The 23,192-nt window shown below is 40.7% G+C and overlaps 1 protein-coding gene across 4 annotated transcripts in view; it reads left to right on the top strand.

Annotated features, from left to right (window-relative positions):
- ADGRB2 (adhesion G protein-coupled receptor B2) overlaps positions 1–23,192 on the top strand; it is a 673,616-nt gene that overhangs the window by 582,313 nt on the left and 68,111 nt on the right. For all 4 annotated transcript variants that reach the window (XM_075336137.1, XM_075336136.1, XM_075336138.1 and 1 more), the window contains 2 exons: positions 6,592–6,695; positions 11,986–12,088. In XM_075336137.1, the coding sequence (XP_075192252.1) occupies positions 6,592–6,695; positions 11,986–12,088 (207 nt within the window). The remainder of the gene's footprint in view (positions 1–6,591; positions 6,696–11,985; positions 12,089–23,192) is intronic.

Raw genomic sequence — 23,192 nt, 5'->3', positions numbered from 1 at the left:
CCGCATTCAGAAACGTACGATCTATCAAAATATAAAATCAATTAATCTGATCAGTAAACGGCGTAGCGGCAAACAAATTCCAAACGCCAAAATTACGTTTTTTTGTTGCCACAACTTTTGTGCAAAATGTAATATCAGGCGATCAAAACGTAGCATCTACGCAAAAATGGTACAGTTAAAAACGGCAGCTTGAGATGCACAAAATAAGCCATCACTGAGCCATAGATCCCAAAAAATGAGAATGCTACGGGTCACGAAATATGGCGTAAAATGTGCGCCAACTTTTTTCTGACAAACTTCTGATTTTTTTTTTAACCCCTTATATAAAAGTAAACCTATACATGTTTAGTGTCTACGAACTCGCAGTGACCTGAGGCATCACACTCACACAACAGTTTTACCATATAGTGAACACAGTGAATAAAATATCTTAAAAACAATAGTGCTATCTCACTTTTTTGCAATTTTTCTGCATTTGGATTTTTTTTGCCGTTTTCCAGTACACTATATGGTAAAACGTATGGTTTCATTTAAACATACAGTTTGTTACGCAAAAAATGAGCCCTCACATGACCATATTGACTGAAAAATAAAAAAGTTACGTCCCAGAAGAAGAATGGCGAAAAAAAAATGGAAAGCGAAAAATCAGCCGGTCGTGAAGGGGTTAAGAAATATCCCTGCATCTATCTGTACACAAATTAGGAGCTGTGCCTGCATGATTGCCACCTAGAGCTTGGCGTAAGTAATAGCTGAACTCTGGCTATCACAGTCAGAATCGGTGCCCACACCGCCCCCGGCTGTTTAACTTCCTAATTTCCACGACCAATAGCGTTATAACAATATATAGGAAAAGAAAGGCTATTTTCTCTGTGCTGCTGTAGAAAGGATCAAAGAATTCAGATGATGTGAAGAAATTATTTTTTGTCAGCATGTTTCCAAGCCAATAGGCTTCTTTTTCAGGAAAAATCATATTCATATCATATATGATTTCTCTTTTTCTAGTTCCTAGTTACTATAGTACATCCACGTGTGTCTGCTGCAGCCGTTTGATGCTAATCTTAGTAGTTAATATGACTCTCACAACTACCAAAAGAGGAAGTGTTTGAAGGAAGTGAAATGCTGCCTATGACCCAACGAACACCATCCCCACTGTCAAGCATGGAGGTGGAAACATTATGTTTTGGGGGCACAGGACTATTTCCCTGCATCAATTAGACAAAGGATGGTGCCATAGACCATAAAATCCTGAGTGACAGCCTCCTTTTCTTCGCCAGGACATTAAAAAGGGGTCATGGCTGGGTCTTCCAGCACGACATTGACCCAAAACATACAGCCAAGGCAACAAAGGAGTGGCTCAAAAAAAATCACATTAATGTTATGGAGTGGCCTAGCCAGTCCCCAGACCTTAGTCCCATAGGAAACTTATGGAGGGAGCTGAAGCTCCGAGTTGCCAAGCAACAGCCTCAAAATAATTATTTCCTTGACTATATTTGCATTTCCAGAATTGTTTGAGTAATCAATAGCGATCACAGCATTTAGGAGGCTGGTAAAAGGGGTGCACCATTAGCATGGTCTAAAAGGCATTTTCCACGTGAAAAAAAATGACAGTATCCTGCGAATGTTCAGATCGTACCCACCCTTATAAGTCTATGGTTGCGTGTGAAACATCGGATTGCATTCAGATGTCATCTGATTGCAGCACGATTACCTGGGACACAGACAATGGAGAAGATGGAGAAATTAAATTCTCTGTCTTCTTCGCACCTGTGCTTCAATTCTCTCATGTGAAATAATCAAATCACAGTAATGTGACATTCACATCAAACGTTGGCAGAATTTGATCCTAGTGATATTAACATAATCGGACCAATTTTCTCACATAAAAGACTCTAAGGCCATATGAGCGGAGCCTTAGATGTAAACCCCGATGTAAGTGGTCCATGTAGAGCACAGAATAATTGTGATCCAAAATTGTATGCAAAATGTTCCCAATGAAAACTTCAACGCAGTCCACAAAAAAAACAAGTCCCGACTCAGGTCCGTCATCTGACAATAGGGGGTTTTCACATTACTGGTAACACAAATGCTGTGGAAAAGCTCAATGACTCCCCCCCCAAAAGAATCCCAGCAAAATATCTGCTTCCAAATCCAAATGCACACCTTTTTCTGAGAATCGCAGGTTGCTTAATCCACATTAAGGTGGGCTTTGCACGTTGCGACATCGCAAGCCGATGCTGCGATGTCGCACGCGATAGTCCCCGCCCCCGTCGCAGGTACGATATCGTGTGATAGCTGGCGTAGCGAAAATTATCGCTACGCCGGCTTCACATGCACTCACCTGCCCTGCGACCGTCGCTCTGGCCGGCGACCCGCCTCCTTCCTAAGGGGGCGGGTCGTGCGGCGTCATAGCGACGTGACACGGCAGGCGGTCAATAGCGGCAGAGGGGCAGAGATGAGCAGGATGTAAACATCCTGGCCACCTCCTTCCTTCCGCATATCCTACGGAAGCCGCGGTGACGCCGGTAGGAGATGTTCATCGCTCCTGCGACTTCACACACAGCGATGTGTGCTGCCGCAGGAGCGAGGAACAACATGGTACCGTCACGTCAGCGTAATTATGGATTACGCTGACGCTGCACCGATGATACGATTACGACGATTTTGCGCTCGTTAATCGTATCATCTAGGCTTTACACACTACGATGTCGCATGCGATGCCGGATGTGCGTCACTTTCAATTTGACCCCACCGACATCGCACCTGCGATGTCGTAGTCTGCAAAGCCCGCCTTAGTGTTCAGATTTCACATAACTGTAGTTAATGTAAGGGGTACATGTCTCCAGAATTGCGAGCTGGGCACAAAGTATGGGCACAATGTACAGGCATTACAATGTAATAGGCACTACAATGACATATTTTGCAATTTTCACTCGGCAATATCCAATACTGCTTGTTTATGGAACACATCCATGGAGTCAAAATAGTCACTACAACCGTAGATAAATTCCCACATGGATGTAATTTAAAAAATGGGGTCAATTTTTGCAGTGTGCTGCTTTTCTGGCACTTAGAGGTTCAGTATATGGCATCTCAAAGATATTTAATGAAAATTTGTGCTCCAAGAGTTAAATAGCACTCCCCCTCCCTTACAAGTCTCGCTTTGTGGCTAAGCAGTACTGTACAGCCACATGTGGAGTATTGCCATATTTAGCAGAAATTGTGACAAATTTTGGTGCCATTTTACCTATTTCCTCATGTGAAAATGAAAAATCTGGGGCTAAAACAACATTTTTGTGATAAAAATATAATTATTTTCTTTACCGCCCAATGGAAAATAATTCTGTGACACACCTGTTGTGTCAATATGCTCACTATAGTCCTAGCTGAATTCATTGAGGGGGGAAATTTGTAAGGTGAGGGGGTCACTTATCGGGCGGTTCTGCTTTTTTGGCGCCTCAGGGGCTTTACCAATGTGTCATGGCAGCCCAAACCATTCTAGTAATATCTGCACTCCAATATGGTGCTTTTTCCCATCCTAGCTTTGCACTGTGTCTCAAAAGTAGTTTTCTACCACATATGGGGTATCACTGTACTCAGGAGAAATTGCACAACAAACGGTATGGTCCATTTTCTCCAGTCACCCTTGTGAAAATGCAAAATTTGTGGCAAAAACAACATTTTTGTGGGAATAATGTATTTTTTCATTTTCATGACTCAACTGTGTTGCACATGTAGGTGCAAGGTGCTTACCTCTTACTAAATTCCTTGAGGTCTGTAGTAAAAAAAAATGGCCAATTGTAGGGAGTTTCCACTGTTTAGCCAAATCATGGGCTCTTTAAACAGAACATGGTGTCTGTTATCTATTTCAGCCAATTTTTTGTACAAAGTCAATTGGTTCTTCTTCTCTTCTGAGCCCTGGCATGCGCCCAAAAAAGTAGTTTTCCACCAGATATTGGGTATAAGCGTACTCAGTAGAAATTGCACAACAAATTGTATGGTCCAGTTTCTCCTATTACCCTTGTGAAAATGCAAAATGTTTGGCAAAAGAAACATTTTTATTGGAAAAATATTATTTCTTATTTTAACAGCTCAATATTATAAAATACTGTGAAGCACTTGCAGGTTCAAGGTGCTTGCAGCACCTCTGATATATTCCGTGAAGGGTGTCATTTCCAAAATGAGGTCACCTGTGGGGTGTTTTTATTGTTTAGGCACATCAGTGGCTCTGAAAATCTGATAAGGTGTCCACTATCTATGTCAGACATTTTTTAATTCTAAAAGCCAAATGTGCTCCCTCCCTTCTGAGCCCTGCCGTGCACCCAAACAGTATTTTTCCATCACATATTGGGTAACTGCGGAAGGAAAATGCAAAATTTGGTACTAAAAAAACATTTTTTTGTGGGAAAATGTGATTTTTTATTTTAATTGTTCAACATTATAAAACACTGTGAAGCACCTGTGGGTTCAACATGCTCAACATACATCTATATAAATTCTCTGGGAGTGTAGTTTCAATATGGGGTTACTCATGGGGGGTTTGCACTGGTTAGGCACATCAGGGGTCTTCAAAGGCAACATGACATTCACTATGCATTTCACCAAATTTTGCACTTCAAAAGTCAAATGGCGCTCCTTCCCTTCTGAGCCCTGCTGTGCATCCAAACAGGAGTTTTCCACCACATATGGCGTATCAGCGTACTCAGGATAAATTGTCCAATGAATTTTATGGTTTGTTTCTCATATTACCCTTGCAAATGTACACATTTTGGTACTGAAGCAGTATTTTTGTGAAAAAAAAGTAAAGTTTTCATTTTTTCCTCCCTCATTGCTTTATTTCTTGTGAAGCACCTAAAGGGTTCAGAAACTTCTCCAAAGTGTTTTTGAGCAATTTGAGGGGTGCGGGTTTTTAAAATAATGTCACTTTTGGGTATTTTCTTTCACATAGCCCGCTCAAAATCACTTGAAATGTGATATGGTTCCTGTAAAAAAATTCGATTTGTATACTTTGTTAAAAAATTGCTGAGAAACTTTTAACCCTTCTAACGTAATGACAAAAATAAATTTCAAAAATGATACTGATGTATACATACGTATATAGTATACATGTGGCAAATGTTATTTCTTAATTATTTAGTCTGATAACTATCTAGGTTAAGGGCATAAAATTTAAAGTTTGAAAATTGTGAAACTTTAAAATTTTTTGTCAAATTTGTTATATTTTCACAATAAAATGCAAATCATATTTATCTAATTTTACCACTAACATGAAGTACAATGTGTCATGAAAAACAGTTTCAGAATCACTGATGCCGACATCATATATGTGCGCGTGCCTGTGCCTGAAAAAGTGCCGAGGAAGGGAGCAGAGGACAGATTCCTGTGTTCCGCTGCCTGTACTGTGCGGACCTGCTGGATCGCTCCCTGCCCGAAACGCTACATGTGATAAGGGCAATCTGGCCAGAGGCCCACAGAAGCCTCGAGCCCCGGGCAACGGGCCAGATAGTCCTCATTATTAATTTGCCATCAAGGGCCCCCTGAATTTCTGGGCCCCAGTGCAGCTGCATCAGCTGCAGCGGTGGTATGTCCAGCACTGAGTATACCAAGTCAGGCATAGACGTGAAAGAAGGCGTAGACAGCTTAATTCTGCAGTATGCTACTATTTTTTGGCCACATTTTTTGTGCATACTGTATGTTATTCATTTCTCCACTGAGTTTTTTTTTTGTTATATTTGTCAGGAATTTTACATTGTTGCAGAAAATGCAATGTTTTGTTCTAAATAGACGCAAAATAAGGTTAAAAGACAAATAAACAACACGGAATCCTGCAAATGATGAATCAGAGCCATGCACCTCAGCTATTGAAATGGTCTCAGAGAAGTTATTTCTTTGTGACTCATGCCATTTAGGGATGATCGAATACCTCAAATATTCGGCTTCGCGAATATCCAACGAATAGGTCGCCTCTATGCAAATATTCGATGCGCAATGTAAGTCTATGGGAAGCCCGAATAGTTCCGAATAGTTGTTATTCAGGTTTCCCATAGACTTACATTGCACATTGAATATTCACGAATAGTCGAATAGCGGCGTCCTATTCGGCAAATATTTGTGAAGCCATATATTTGAGGTATTCGATCATCCCTAATGCCATTCATTTAGCTTTCAGGTTTCATTTTCTATCCAGTGTTGGTGCTGATTGGCTGCCAGTTTGTAAAATTCCATTTTAAAGTCATCCCGTTATAAGCTTATAGTAGTCCCATTCTTTGAAAGAACACAGTGATTCTCTTTTAGCTTTTTTTCATATGCATTAAAAGGCAATGAATTATGAAGAGCTGAACTCAATCCTAATTAATATGTATATTGAACTCTAGAAGGACACCAAAAGAGAACATCTCTTTTAGTCCTTTTTTTCCCTACAATACAGCAGAATTTTTATTAAACCTCTCACAATGCAGACAAGTCTCAAAGTGAATTCTGAATCTAGTGTTCTGCTATCAAAAAGTCAGTCTGAAAGAAAATTGACAATGAAACACGTCATGACAATTAACTGTGAGTCCTTGATGAAAAGCTTATATGTTGTTCTCTCCGCAGGTAATGGATGTCTCTGGTTCTCCATCAGTCCCCTTGATGATTGGCTGTGCTGTTTCCTGCATGGCTTTGCTCATTCTTCTTGCTGTTTATGCTGCATTTTGGAGGTATGTTACAATGTAGATAACAATGTCTTTTAAAATGAAGGTGCATCCAAGATAGAAATAAGTTATGTAAGTTACACAATTCTTCTTCAGACTGGAACTTAAACACAAATTGTAGATTGAAAATGTGAGTATGAGCCACTAGCTGTATCCTGTATAATGCACTACATTCCACTTTTGGGTAGGGATTACGTTTTTTAACAGACGTTTGTGTTGTTGGCATTGGCACTGGCATTGAGTGCGTACCTAGAACTGTCTTACTGATCATGTTGGGGAAACAGCTCTTGGCTGGATTTTTAACAACGTTTTTGCATGAAAAAGAAGCTATTTTAATTGAGTTTTCCATTGAAGAAACTCATGGCATATATCGCTAGAGCGTGCTATTATTTTCTGATTGGCAGCAGATCAACCAATGTACTAATTAATGAAGCACTTGGCACGATCCTGGCACTCTTTAGTAATCATAGGCATGAAAATTGTCCTTTTATTTCCAACAATAGCGGGTGGTCAGAACCGGATGTGCACTGCTAAGAAACTCATCAACATCAACGGTCCATCCAATAGAAAAATAAGTGGCACTCACCATCTGTAAAAACAAGTGATGACCAGACAGTGAGAAGATGCGGTGTGTACAGAAAATGGCTGCCAAATCACATGGCTATAGGATGGACTGTTCATGATGCGTCAACCAATCCCATAAATATGCCATCAATTTCTGGGATGAGAAGGCCCCTTTATTAGCAATCTTATTTTATTAACAACAAGAAAAGTTTAAAAGATTCTAGAATTTTACATTGTACAAGAAATATCAATACATATAAATATTTTTACACTTTATGCCCCCCCCCCCCACTGTTCTACCTACCAGATTTGACAAATTTAGAGTTTTCTGATTATACCTGGTCGTGTACATAGTTGAACCTAAGGAAAGATGCTTTATCATTGCTAAAGTATATTTAGTGAAATCTAAGGAAAGATGTATTACTATATTTTAGGTATGCAAATTGCCTCTTCATAGAGGAAGAGTACTTGAACGTTAGTGCCATATATCTGTCAGAGTTGTCTCTCAGGCTTTGAGTCTCTTATTACCATCTGAGACTATACACATTAAATGTGTTTTTTTCCATTTGGCATGCATGGGGTTAATGTCAGTTTTCTTGGTAGCAGATAGCTCATTACCCTTGCTCAGGTGTTTCCGCTGATATCCACTCCCAACCTGGATAAATACCCTCTGCTCCCAGCAGAGGGTGCTGTTTATTCAGCATTCATTCTGGAGCTTGGTCTGGAGTAGGAAGGAGGTATTCGCTGCTGCTGTGTTTGGTGTGAACGTTATCCTGTTGTTGTTGTTTAGTTATCTTCTCCTTACCTTATTTACCCCTATACACCTTCCTGTAGGTCCCCTTGTGTGTGTTTTTGGTGTGCATGAGCTTTGTTGTCCCCTTATCTTTGTTTTTTGTTGGTGGGGTTTTATGACTACTGTCCCGGCCTGACCCTTGGGTGGTGGGTGTGGAGTGTGTTACATCAGGGCCTTGGACAGGAGATAAGGACACACTGGGGGCCCAGACTTCACTATTATTGAGTGTACCTCTGGGTTGAAGGTCATCTCAGGGGGCTAACTAGTCTGAGGGCCAGCTTAGGAGTCCCTATCCATTCACATCCTAGGCAACAGTGTGACAATATCCTTACTCATGTGGCAAAGCTTGTTAAAGGGTTGATATTGACTTTTATGATTGCTACTTTCAGTAGGTGGCAGTAGAGATCAAGTCATCTTCCTCTCTGAAAAGGCAATTTACATGCTTAATTTCCTAGAGAAGCATTGCATGGTCTACAAGTATCCTTACACAGACATGTTAGACATGTCACTTTCCACAAGGAGAAATGTTACCCCTTAGAGCCCAATCAAAGGTCCCTCATACAGCCAAATCAGATTTCTTGCTTTGCACTGAAGAGGAGTAATAACCCTATACACATGTCTTCTTTATCTTTTATCCTAAGCCATGTGACATGGCTCCCAGAGGAGCATTGCATTCCCTACAAGTCCATTTACACTGGCATGTCACTTTCCATAAGGAGAAATGTTTCCCCTTATATTTTAGGTGTACTTTGATTTTTTTTATGTGTTTACCTTTGAAACATTTTTTCTGCTTGTATACAAATATATTCAACCAGAAAAGTTGAGGAACTTTGTAAATATCTACATATCTAATCCTAACATAAGCTTACAGACTGTAGCGTAGCCTTGAGCTGCATTTACAAACCTGTAAGCTTCAGATCTGACATTTGCTCCAATATTTTCCAAGCACGATATTTTCACAGAACTTGCTTTTGTCATTTTACTTCTGAGAAGTGTATTTTTACACAGATATTGTATACTCATCTAATGTTAAAAAAAAAGAAGTTGATCTTGAATGGTTGATTCTTTGAAACTTTGAAGAACTACATATAAAATTACAATCCAAAGAATTATTATTATTATTATTATTATTTTTCATAGATTCCTTCACTATTTACCAATATAATACCATGCATGCAAATTCACCTTATTGTGGTTGAATTTTTAATTTTCTAAAGAATATTTAGCTTGTGGTCTAATATTGCAATTTTAAAGTTTAGAGGGCTTGTTTAATAGAGATAATTATTGGGCATTTTTTTTTTATTTACCAGCCATCAGTACAGACTTACAAAATAAAGCTATTCAATTTTCAATCTTCTGATCAATGAAGAAATCATTTGTACAATATGGTCAATGTTCAATGCTCCATTCTCACTGTCTAAAAATAACAACTGCTTGTCAATTACAGAATCCTTTTGCTTACACATTTCGTGACTGATATGATAAATTCCCATAATTTAAAAACAATTTTGGAAATAATTGTAGCTGTTTGTCAGCCTGGCCGTACACCGTGCAGTACTGCGCTAAAGTCAGAGACCACCTTGTCATTTATTTAATTTCAAGTAAAAACAGCTATTAAGGACAAGCTATCCATTTTTCAGTGTCAAAAAAATGCAGAAAACATATTTATCATACAATGAGACAAAAGACTGCGACTCTAGGTATAATAGGGAAAACACAAGCTTGGAAATTTACTGTAGAAACAAGTATACCACCAAAACTGTATCCATGAGTCAGATAGTACTTAAAAGGGTTCTATACTTTAGACAACAAGATCTAAACAAGCTGGAACAGTGGGCAGCAACTAATAGAAGGGTTTTTTAACAGGGAGAGATGCAAAGTCATACATCAAGAATAATGAAAAGAGCATATACAGCATGGGAGGAATAGAGCTATCCAACAGCATGTGTGAAAAAGACTTAGGTATACTAATAGATCACAGACTGAACATGAGACAACACTGTGATGCAGCAGCAAAAAAGGCAAACACCATTCTAGGATGTATTAACAGAAACATACAGTCTAGATTATTTGAAGTCATTATCCCCCTTTAATCCTCTGTGGTCACACCTCATCTGGAATATTGTGTCTAGTTCTGGGCACCACATTTTAAAAAAGACATCAACAAACTGGAGCAAGTTCAGAGAAGAGTGACCAGAATGGTGACTGGTCTGCAAACCATGTCCTATGAGGAACGGTTACAGGATTTAGGATTGTTTAGCTTGCAAAAGAGAAGACTGAGAGGATACCTAATAGCTGTCTACAAATATCTTAAAGGCTGTCACACTGTAGAGGGATCAGTTTTATTCTCATTTTCACAAGGAAAGACTAGAAGCAATGGGATGAAACTGATGGGGAGGAGACACAGATTAGATATTAGAAAAAAACTTTTGACAGTGAGAGTGATCAACAAGTGGAACAGGCTGCCACAAGAGGTGGTGAGTTCTCCTTCAATGGAAGACTTTAAAAAGAGGTTGGACGGACATCTGTCTGGGATGGTTTAGTGAATCCTGCTTTGTGACAGCAAATTTGCTAATCCTCTAATCTCTTGCCAAAAAGAAAAGAAAATTGTCTCTAGTAAAAAAACATGAACATTGGAGTTGTAGAAGGGCCTTATGGACTGATAAGGGAAAATTTGAGATTTTTGGTAGTAATGGAAATCAGTATATATGCCACTCAAGCAATGAAAGCCTCTGTGAATCATGGATACAACTGTTAACCAAGCAAAATAGAGGATTGATGCAGGGATAGGGATATATCATAGCATGTTGAGTTGGTGAAATGTTTGGATTGAAGAAATCATGAATGTTAATGAGTACAAGCAGTTTTTAATTAAAATGGAATAACCTCTATGAAATGTTAATTGAAAAAAAAATAATTCTACAGCTAGAATATGACATTAAAGAGGTTGTCCACTATTTTTACATTGATGGCCTATCCTAAAAATAAAATATAAAGATAGGAAATGTAACAGTACATGCAAGATAATTCTGATAATGGTATTACTACCACTTGTTAAACAATCATTTAGGTGTTAAAAAAAATCCCTTTCTACAGATTTCTAGATTTCTTTTTTATTTTGATATACTTGTACACATGAAATAGAATATTTGATTTGCCCCATGGTATGTTATATGTACTATGCGTACAGAGACCTCCCTGACTAAAGGTCCGTTACCTGAGCTGACTGATGACCTGATACATTTTTACCTATCGGCTGTCATTTGGCTAGCTACTTACACAGTAGACCAAAGCAAGTAATGTGCACCAAACAATATATACTATACTCAGTGCCCAAAGGCAGCCATAGTTTTCGGCAGTCCAAGTGCTGTTTACTTAGGATGAAACACTGTGAAGAACAATGATCTTTCATGCTAAGGAAAAGATCAATTCACCCAATAAACTAGAGTTTTGCTCGTCCACCAGGTGATTGGCAGCCTATGAACTCGGCAGGATTATTGCCAAACAGGCGTCTTTAACATCACTCGTTAAGGGTTATCTTGCAGTGTAAATGCCCCTTAAGTGAACCCAATAGCATCATACGCTATGTACTGCTGTGTGTATGAGGCCGAATACAAATGAATGTTTTGAACATCTAACCTGGACATGTCTGTGTTGGAGTATTCAGACAACGGCAAAGCCTTTGGTCAAAAATGTAAAAAATATTGAAGGAAAATATTTGTAGATTTTAGTTTTGTTGAAAAGTCATGTACCGTAAGTCATATGGTCATTTGTTGTTAAATTATAACTCACTGTACCAGCCCTCAGACATTTTACTATGTTATGTTTATCGGGGGAATTTTATATGACTGAGCTTATATTTGTATTTCTCTTTTCAAATGTCCTGATGGATTGTGTAGTTCTGAGTCTTAATGCATTTCTTTATGCTTTCCATTCTAGATTCATTCGTTCTGAGCGCTCAATCATCCTACTCAATTTTTGTTTGTCCATTCTTGCTTCTAACGTCTTGATTCTGGTGGGACAATCACAAGCCCTCAGTAAAGTAAGAAAAAATCATTATGTCTGGCTGCTTTATAGGTCTATTTATTTATTTTAATGATGGTTTGAAAAATGCTCTGTATCAGTGTTGTAAAATCGTAAGTCTTCACAAAATTCATCTCTAACCCTGAAATATAAAATGATTATAGTAATTATTAGCAATGGTATGGTGGGGGGTATAGTTTTGAAAAAAATGTTTATTTCTTTTTTTAAAAAAAAAGATTATCTTATAATGACTGAAATATTTTTCCCAATTGATTGCAAGGCCCCATTTTACCACCTAGTTGTGTAAAAGCACACATGCAGTTTTTCGTATATTTTGTCCTACAAAGCGAGGAGTGGTTCAGACAGTTAGAGTTTAATACATTTTAAGCTTTATGTTCAAGCCCAAAAAAGACAAACGTATTCTAGGATTGATACCTTTATTGGCTAACCAGAAAAATTATATTTGCACATTTTTAGAGCACAGAGGCTCCTTCGTCGATGAAGAAGCCTTTATCAATAATGAACGTGCCTCTGTGCTCTGAAAGCTTATAGAAAATGTTTCTAGTTAGCCAATAAAAGTATCACTCCTAGAATACTTTTATCTTTTTTTAGGCATGAAAGTATTTATAAAGTAAAAGTATTTACATAGATTTTTCTGGCTAACATGGTACCACAATATAATTTTTTATTGTACAGCCTAGTTTTAATGTTTAAAGTAGATAAAAGTGCGTCGAGATCAAACTTAACATGTTGATCAAAAACCCCATGAGACAGATGCCAATTGTCCCATATTAGGCAAAAACGTCCTTCTCAACCCAGAATATGGCAACAAAACTAGTTCCCGGAATCCACAACTCATCACAGAATTCGTACCCATAACCTGTAATGTTATATGTTTGAAGAAAGGTTTCCAGGTCCTTGAACTTTTTTTGTAGATCAACCTTGAGTAATAATGAAGGACTTTTGCTTTTCCTTCAGATCTGTCTAGCTTTGGCTCAAAAAACTGCATCAAAACTGAATGGACATGTTCACACGATGCATTCATAATGTTTTTTTGCAGTGATTTTCCAAAAACACCACATTTTTATTGCATTTTTGGAAAATCATGGTAAAAAAAAATGTGACTTTGGCATGTTTTCATAATTTTTCCAAGTTTGTTAAAGATACCCTTGTACCCCACAATGAGTATTTGGTGAGTTTTTGATGTTACAGATTTTATGCAGTATTTCTACAGCCATTATGTATATTATTTTACTTGCATTTTTTTTCATTGCATTTTTGAGTGCTTTTTTATGTGTTTTTATTGCGTTTTTAATGCTGCCTTTTTTGTCTCTTTTTGGTGTCCCATGTTTTAATCCCTTAGCAACGGAGCCAAATTTGACATTAATGACCAGGCCAGATTTGAGAAATCTCAATGAAAAATTATCACGGCACTTCTGTTTGAACTTGTAATAAAATGTATTCTTTTTTTACATCAATTGGAGTGCCTGGTGCTAATTTTTCTAGATTTGAGAAATCTGACCTGTGTCACTTTATGATGTAATAACTCTGTAATGCTTCAACGAATCCAAGTGATTCTGAGGATAATTTTTTTTTGCATTTATTTGTGAAAAAAATCAGAAATTTGGCAAAAAATTTGAAAATTTCACAATTTTCAAACTTTTAATTTTTATACCCTTGAATCAGAGAGTTATGTCACAGAAATTAGTTAATAAGTAATATTTACCACATTCCCACTTTACAGCAGCACAATTTTTTTAAACCCATTTTTTATTGTCAGGAAGAAGGATTAAAAGTTTATCAGCAATTTCTAAGTTTTACAGCAAAATTCACAAAACCATTTTTTTTAGGGATGACTTCATATTTGAAGTGACTTTGAAAGGCCTAGGTGACAGAAAATACCCAAGAGTGAAACTATTGAAAAAACTGTACCCCCCAAAGTGCTCAAAACCACATCCAAGAAGTTTATTAACAATTCAGGTGGTTCATGGGATTAATGCAAAGTGGAATGAAAAAATAACTAAATTTTACCTAAAAATGTTGCTTTAGCCCCATTTTTTTCACTTTTAAAAGAAATAGCACAACAAAATGGACCCCAAAATTTGTTCCCCAGGTTCTTTTGAGAGCGCTGATACCCCACATGTGGTCAGAAACCTCTGTGTGAACAAACAGCTTGGATTGGAAGGAGCAATATTTGAATTTTGGAAAGCAAATTTGGCTGAAATAAATTGCGGGCACCATGTTATATTTGCAGGGACTGGAAGGTACCTAAACAGCAGAAACCTCCCACAAGTGACACCATATTGGAAACTAGACCCCTCAAGGATTTTATAAAGGGGTATAGTGAGCATTTTGAACCCACAAGTACTTCACAGAATTTAATAACATTAGGTCATCATATTGAACATTTTCATTTTTTTCACAAAAATGTTGCTTTCTTCTGAGCGTGATAACCCACATGTAGTCAAAAAGTTCTGTTTGGACATAAGGAAGTGCTCGGAATGGAAGGAGCAATATTTGAATTTGGAATAGGTCGTCATATTTGCAGAGCCTCTGTGGTCCAAGAAGAACAGAAAACCTCTATAAATGTCTGTTTTTGTAAATTAAACCATCTAATATACTTATTTAGGCAGGAAGCGAGTAGTTTGATACCACAATTCTGCAGGGAGCAGATGGGCTGTAACAAGCGGTGAAACACCGCTCACAGCTCAGCGGGTCAGGAAAACTGCAGCCGGCCGCAGAAATCGGACATGTGCAGCACTTGACGTGACGTCACCGGAGCGGGGAACAGCGGTCTGCAATAGCGCCTCTCACAGGCACTATTGCCAATGTATCGCCCCGCGCTCGTCTGCAGCCAAGCCGCTCTGATCCGGGCTCGTTTGTGGGTGGCTCGAGCGCCTCCGAACCCAGGGTCACTTCGCTCTGAAAGGATGCTGGCGCTACGTAGGGGAGTGGTAGGTAGGTGTATGGCCGGAGACGTGTTTCAGTTCGTGACGCCCCCCATGGGATGTGGTGAAGGTGTAGACACCACCGCTGCAGTTACGGGGCACCCGGGGGAGATGGTTATACAGCAAGATGTTAACCCCTTCGTGGGCAGGGATGATGGCCCCGGGACCCGTTGGGGAGAAGTAGCTGGGCGGTGCAGGGCGATGCGCGGCCGGATGGCACTGTTGTACTCACTGTTATTGACACACACATGTCTCTGGTAAACAAAGTTGATGGTGGTCGGTGCCCACAGCTGGCTGCGTCTGGTCCCCCACCCGGTTCGGTGGTCTTTGCCTTTCTCCTGCACCGTGTAGTGTATGTGTAGACTGCCGGCTGTATGTATGTCGGGAAAGCCTGTTTGCCCGCAGACGCTGGCCCGTGGGATCTCTCTGCCTGTGCGGTGACTTTCTATCCTCCTCGGTGGGCTGTTTTCTTCAGTCGGGACTTGGGTGGGAAAGGACCTATGGTCCAGACCTCAATCAGTGAATTAACTCAGTCTAGTGGCTTCTGGACCTCGTTTCAGGGTCTGAGTACCCCCCTGTGTGCTCCGGTTTCCAGTCGGTTCCCCGGGTCGGTACCGGCGGGCCACTACCCTGTCCCGGTCCACCACGGTTCCACAGAGCCGTCTTCCCGGCTCCTGCAGGCTAGGCCACCATATACCTCCTAGCCCAGGTGTGCGGGCTACGACCCTCACACCTGTCAGTCTGACACATGCCTCAAACTGATCTCACTGAACTGACTTAACTTCCTGCCTCAGGCCCTCTGAACTCCTCGGTGGGCGTGGACAACCGCTTGGCTCCACCCCCCTGGTATGTCCATTGAACACTGAGGGAGGTGACTAAGGTTTATGTGGTTTGGCTGGTGTAACCTTGTGTGGGACTGGTGTTGTGCGGGGCGCTATCTGTGACTACCTGGCAAGTCCAGGGCGTTACACCAACACAAAGTATTTGAGAGAAACATTGTTTCTCAATATAATATCGAACTAGACAAAAAATATGGGTGAACCACCCTTTTAATTTTTAACATATGTCCTGTGGTCTGACGAAACTAAAATTGAAGTGTTTGGCCATAATGACCATCGTTAAGTTTGGAGGAAAAAGGTAGAAGCTTTAAAGCCTAAGAACACCATGCCAACTGTGAAAAATGGGGGGGAGGGGCAGTATCATCTTGTGGGGCTGGTTTGCTGCAGGAGGAGCTGGTGCACTTTACAAACTAGATGGCATCATGAGGAAAGAAGATTGTGTCAATACTGAAGCAACATCTTAAGACATCAACAAGGAACTTAAAGCTTGGGCGGAAATGGGTCTTCCAAATGAACAATGAACTGAAGCATACTGCCATACTGGTTACAAAGTGGCTTAAGGATAACAAAGTCAATATTTTGGAGTAATCCAGATTAGACGAAGACCAGTGTCCGCAGATAGTATATTAAAACCTTTGCTTTATTCTTCCAAATACGCATTTAGAACAAAAAAATGTTCTTAATCATGACACACATGTCAGGTTTATTCATATTCATTTTAGATAGTGAGGAAAGCATGCAGATCTGTATTTTTAGATAGTGTATGTAAACTTCTGGTTTCAATTATGTTTCCACAAGTTGGAACGCAGAGTGGGCTTTTTACTATACCCATATGCAGAATAATGTCCCAAAAACCTTTTATTTCCAGTACATTTGTGGAGATCCAGGAACGGAAATGGATGGATATGGGATTTTTATAACTGTATTGCTGGGCATATACATTTGTTTGGTGGCCAATAAGTTCTAGTACATCATGGCTTTAAAACAGTTCAAAAAAATCGAAGGGGGCAAAATTAGTGACTAGAGATGACCATAGACGTGGAAGTTTTGTTCAGCAGGTGCAGACGGACTTTAGATAAAGTTCAGTTTGGGATCCGGATTCGACCAGATTCCCAATGGAAGTCACTAATTGGGCATTTCGGGTCTCCGGCCACATGCAGCCAGCCATAAACAAATCAGTTCCAGGGACAGGTGGGTGGAGTTTTTCCATTTTCGGGGGGTGCACACTACAACTGATCATACTGTTGTTAACCCCAGTTTGAGTCTTTTTTTTTTAATGTGATTGCCTTTAATTGTTGAATACGGGTGATCACATGACCGGGGACCCACATGTCCAGATCCTGTTCTCCAGGGTCTCAGCTACCCCTGGTAGTTGAAACTCCAGAGATTTTCAAACACTGGGATGCTATACACATATTCTTTACTGCCATTTTTAAACGGTCGTAAGGAATAAGTACCCTTACTGGTCACCATTTTGAAACGTTTTGATGCTATTTAATGTGGTAAGTAAAGCTACTTTGTTTTAGATACTTAATGATATTTAGCTTTGACAAAATTTTATTGATATAGTTATGTGCAAATTAAATGCATTTTTACTGCTTCTGAAACATACTAAAAATGCATGTTCGTTTTTTACCTGCGTATTTTCTACATCTAATGCAATTCTGTGGGGAAAATCCGCACATAAAACTCAGCTCCTCAAAAAAGAAATTCTTATATTATGAATTTGAAGCACAAACCGCATGTTAGTTTACACTACAAAAAAAACACCACTAGCAGTGGGCATGAGATTTCTATAAGGCCACGTGCAAGTGTGGTACTGCTCACCTTGAGGGGTTGTGCGAGTCACAACCAACTGATACAGCATATAAGGCACAGCTGCCGCGGCCCCACAATTAGTCAGAGATGAAAGAGGCAATGAAAGGGTTAAATGCAGTCCTGCAGTGCAAGCAGACAATCCGGGTATATCCAGAAAGTGATTGTGTCTGATGAAGGAGATGGAATCTCTGAAAACGCGTTCACAATAAATCCCTTTCTGGATATACCTGGATTGTCTCCTCATCCTCACACGGCAGCGTGGCGTTTAGCCCAAATACTGAGGTGAAATATTCACCAAATACTGTACATGTGCACGTGGCTGAAATGTACAAAATCATGGCAAATTGTGAGGAAACCCAAGTGTGGTTTCAGCAGTACAGTTCTTAGCCATGGGGTAACAGCCATGGCACAAATACTTCATGTGAATACACCTCTATTATGCTAGTACAGCTTAAAAAAGGGCAAAATAGAAAGAAATGTAAAAAGTAAATGCAGAAGAGAGAAAACAGACATCGCACAAATCCTTAGTTGGTGGCTTCTTAAAATTGTCTAAAGCCTGCTTTACACCTTACGATCCAGCATACGATATTGTATGCGATCGTAACCGCTCCCATCGTATGTGCGGCACGTTCAATTTGTTGAATGTGCCGCACAAATGATTACGTACTTACCTGTCCATACGACCTCGCTGTGGGCGGCGAACGTCCACTTCCTGGAGTGGGAGGGACGTTCAGCGTCACAGCGACGTCACACGGCAGCCGGCCAATAGAAGCGGAGGGGCGGTAAACATCCCGCCCACCTCCTTCCTTCCGTATTGCTGGCCGGGAGCCGCAGGACGCAGGTAAGATCTGTTCATCTTTCCCGGGGTGTCACACACTGCGATGTGTGCTACCCCGGGTACGATGAACAATCTGACGTTCAATTCTACAGAAATGAACAACATGCTTGCGATGAACATTTTACCGTTCAATCGCAATCGCACGTAGCTGTTACACACTGCAATGTACCTTACGATGCCGGATGTGCGTCACTTACGACGTGACCCCGCCGACACATTGTAAGATACATTGCAGCGTGTAATGCGGGCTTAAGCCATGCAGCAAAATTTGGTTAGGAAAGATGCTAGGTTGCTTGTAGAGCTGGCAAACCTGCATTCTTCGCTCCCCCTTCCAAAGGGACGTGCACATACTTATGACCGTGGCCGGCTCTCACCACGCTACCCGGCATCCCCGCACTTCTCCACGTGAGTGTTCCTCCTCCCGGGCCTGTGCTCACTACACAGGGCCTCCGGGAATGGTGCTAAGGTGCGTGCACGCACCCCTGCCCTACTCATTTCCTGGAACTGCCTCTCAAGCTATCTCTGAAAGGCCCTGGTTACTTAAGGCACTCTCCCTTTAGGGGTGGTACCTGATCAACGTGTTCAGTTAGTTAGTGGCTCGTTGCCCTAGCCAGAAAGTTGTCAGGTTCTCTTGTCCACTGTGCTTCCGTTACAGTGTACAGTGCCCTTGCCTGTGTTTCAGTCCGATCGGTACCTGGTGTCCGTCCACCCCGCTTTGCCACCAGCCTCAGCTACCCCAGAGGCACTTGCTATACCAGAGATTGTGCCTGTCCACCCCGACTGTGCCACCAGCCTCAGCTACCCCGGAGCTCTTTGCTATACCAAAGACTATGCCTGTCCACTCCAGCTATGCCACCAGCCTCAGTTACCCCTGAGGTCCTTGCTATACTAGAGATTGAGTCCGCTTGTCCATCTCTACCCAAGGAGTCAGCTGCCACAGCCCCGGTCACTGCCCTGGGAGTGGCACCTGATGTCTCCCTCGCTATGGGAGCTTAGTTAAGCCTCTTCCCCTAAGGGTAAGCCCCAGGTTCCTCTGTGGTCCAGTGGTCCAAGCCTGCTTGCCACTTTACCATCTTCTGTGGAGAGCGTTACACTGCTGGTTGGTAAAATTTCCAGATCTCTACCCTACTGTATACTTGTAGGATGAGCTCCACTTATGTTAAGGAAGAATGCCTTGAAAGCCACTCACACCTCTGGGAAAAGTTAAAAGAAACTATTGCTATAAATAGCTCATTTACATATTTCTGCAAAGCTGTGAATGCGGAAAGAAGAGGACTATTGAATGTCAGCTTTGATGAATAGAAAGTTGATATGACATTAAAATAAATACATTAGGACATCATCATTTCATTGACTATGATTACGAGTAAATGCAATGAAAGCAAGTAAAAATATCTCCATAACCCACAACCATTTGCACCCTACAGTAGGTCATATGAGCTTTTCACAATGTCATTTTGTTCCATATTCCAGGTGTTAGTATTTTTATTAGTATGTTAGCGGTATCCAAAAATAGCAGGTAAATCATTTCTGCTTTGAACACATCCGCACTGCGTCCTTCCTACGCACACACTGGTCCGACATGTCTTTGTATCCTGGGTTTGCTTTTGTTTCTTTTCTCCTATGCTTTATAATCAATATTTGTATCAAGTTACACGCTCGGTAATATGCTGCCAGTTATACACCAGATCCGCAATGCTGGGGGCTAGAAAGGGAAATCAATTTGGGAATGGAGTGGGAGGTGATATATCAGGATAGTATTTTCCTTGTTGCACATAGAAGACAGTAAAGATGAATAGGGTTGTTATGAACATCATTATTACCGCGAGTTTAGCTTGTAAGGGACAGTGTTTTGTGACTTTATATTTCTGAATATTACATAATTGCCACCCGCAGTACTAGTTGGGGCATTTCACTTTCAGGAGTAACAGTAATTACAGTTGTATTCAAAATGGTTCATCCACTCATTGCAAATCAGATTCCTTAGCAAAAATTACAAACTCACTGCTGTGTGGAATAAACTGATCAAACAAGAACCACTTAAATAGTTCAACACAACTAAGATAACAAGCAGTTTGCCCAAATTTAACACAAAATTCCAATTTTAATGACTAATGCAGTCTCAGAATTATTCAACATCTTCACTGACTTGGACCTTCCAAGTACAAAGAGCCCAAGCATACCTCAAGCACACCAAGGATTGGTTTTATAAGAAGTTATGGAAGATTACGGAGTGACTGTCAATGTTGTGGACTTAAAGCCCATAGAAAAATTTTGGTAGGATGTGAAGAAGTCAGTGACAGTACGCAAGAATATTAGTGAATTCAAGGCCATAGTCCATGAGGACTGGGCTAAGTATCTTCAGGACACCAGAGGCTGGTGTTGCGCTATGCAGCACATTTACTGCAAGTCATTACAGCTACCAACAGTGAAAAGTATACAGTTAATGGAGCTGTATAGTTCAAATCTGCAAATCATCACTTCCGGCCACTGCTGGAACCAAGAACAGCCGCTCGGCGGGAATGTTGGGTGTTGCTCCCCCACCATTATAATATTGATGACCTGTCCTTTACCCCTTCATGACAAAACAATCACTGATCTCGGGGAGACAAGCCAGAGAAAACACTGCCGGGAGCCAGCGAGGGCGCTCAAGACAGTGAAATCCTAGGTACATTGCCCCCTGGGAAATATGCAAACCAAAAAAGTCAATGGAGCCTCTGTTAGGGGTCTCAACACAGAAACCAGCCAGATATCCCTCCGGGAAGGACCCAGCCAAGGGGTGGCTCTTTTTAGGAGACCACCATAACCACCATATTAAGTGGCCCTTTTAGTCAACATCAAACTTTTAGTCAACATCCAACTATTTTTGGATGGATACTTGGCCTTGGTATTTCCCTTGTCATATCTTTCAACTTGTCAAAAACTTGGATGTTGACTAAAAGGGCCACTTAATATGGTGGTTATGATGGTCTCCTAAAAAGAGCCACCCCTTAGCTGGGTCCTTCCCGGAGGGATATCTGGCTGGTTTCTGTGTTGAGATTCCTAACAGAGGCTTCACGGACTTTTTTGATTTGCATTTTTCCCAGGGGGCAATGTACCTAGGATTTCACTGTCTTGAGCGCCCTCGCTGGCTGCCGGCAGTGTTTTCTCTGGCTGGTCTCCCCAAGATCAGTGATTGTTTTGTCTTGTTGGTCTACTAGGCATTGCTCCCACCTGGCCAGAATCCTACTCCACACTGATGAGGGGCAATACCCCAAAACAGCTGTCTGTGGATGGATACCTGGCCTTGGTATTTCTCTTGTCATATCTTTAAACTTGTCAAAAAGTTGGATGTTGACTAAAAGGTCCACTTAATATGGTGGTTATGGTGGCCTCCTAAAAAGAGCCACCCCTTGGCTGGGTCCTTCCCGGAGAGATATCTGGCTGGTTTCTGTGTTGAGACTCCTAACAGAGGCTCCACGGACTTTTTTGATTTGCACTTTACCCCTTCATGGCGCTTGACATAAGTTTACATCATGGTCAGATAGGGGTTCACGACCCATGACGTAAACTTACATTATGTTGATCCGCTGGGAGCTCAAAGTAAATTATAGCTGAGCTTCGACTGTCACAATCAGGGATGGTGCTTGAGTTGCCCTTGGCTGTTTAACCCCCTATTTGCTAAGAATAATAGTGATTGCAGTATTTAGGAGGCTGTGAGAGAGAATGAGCTCTCTTTCCAAAATGATTGTTGCCATGGTAACCAGAGGTCAAATTATAACCTCTGGGTTAGCTGGCTATAGTGCTTGTTAGACCATGCCAGGAATATGGTTGTTCATTGCAATACATTATAACAGTGTTAATAATAATAATGTAGCCATTATGTATAAACACTAAGGGCTCATGCCATGACGGCCCCTAGAGTAGGCACAAACTTCCAAGGAATATAAATGGGAGAACATGAAGTATCTGTGCCAAGAAACATTTTTTAGAAACCTTTTACTAATGAAAAACACTTGAAAAAACAACAAGTCTTTAAAAATTGCAAGAGACAGAGGTGTGAGGGCACAAATAGCAAATAATATTACAATTGTCTGTTGTTACACACATCGTGACAGATAGTAAAGAAAAGATTGGCCTAATAGAATTAATCAAAGAAAAGAAGGCAGATAGACATGCCCAAAAATATTAGTATCCCTGAATGAGGTTAGTCTAAATGGTCTAAGCATTACCTAAATAATATTGAGGGGGTCAATGTAATGCATGGTCCTAGCACTGTGCCTACGGTAATATTTCCATGATTATTCTAGCTTATCTAAATGAGCATAATAAATCCCATAACCACATGCCAAGGACGTAGGAGGGATATGCAATGATGTCACCAGAAATAGCGAGGGTTCCAATGCACGTTTCACTGTTGGTGCTAGCAGCTTTTTCAAGGGGAACAGTGTAAACGTGAGTGCCCCAAGGGATGTTTAATTAGCAGTAGTGGCCAGGTGCAGTGAGTTGCTGGGACAGTGCATTACATTAGCCCCCTCAATATTATTTAGGTGATGCTTTGCCCAATTAGACTAACCCCATTCAGGGATACTAATATTTATAGGTATGTCTATCCCCCCTTTTTTCTTTAATTAACTCTTTGAGGCCAGTCTTTTCTTTACTATCTGTCACCATGAGTGATGTGTGTAACAACAGACAAAT

Source organism: Anomaloglossus baeobatrachus, chromosome 2, assembly GCF_048569485.1.
Source record: "Anomaloglossus baeobatrachus isolate aAnoBae1 chromosome 2, aAnoBae1.hap1, whole genome shotgun sequence".
Classification (NCBI taxonomy): domain Eukaryota; kingdom Metazoa; phylum Chordata; class Amphibia; order Anura; family Aromobatidae; genus Anomaloglossus; species Anomaloglossus baeobatrachus.
This window is presented reverse-complemented; position numbering and strand designations above follow the sequence as displayed.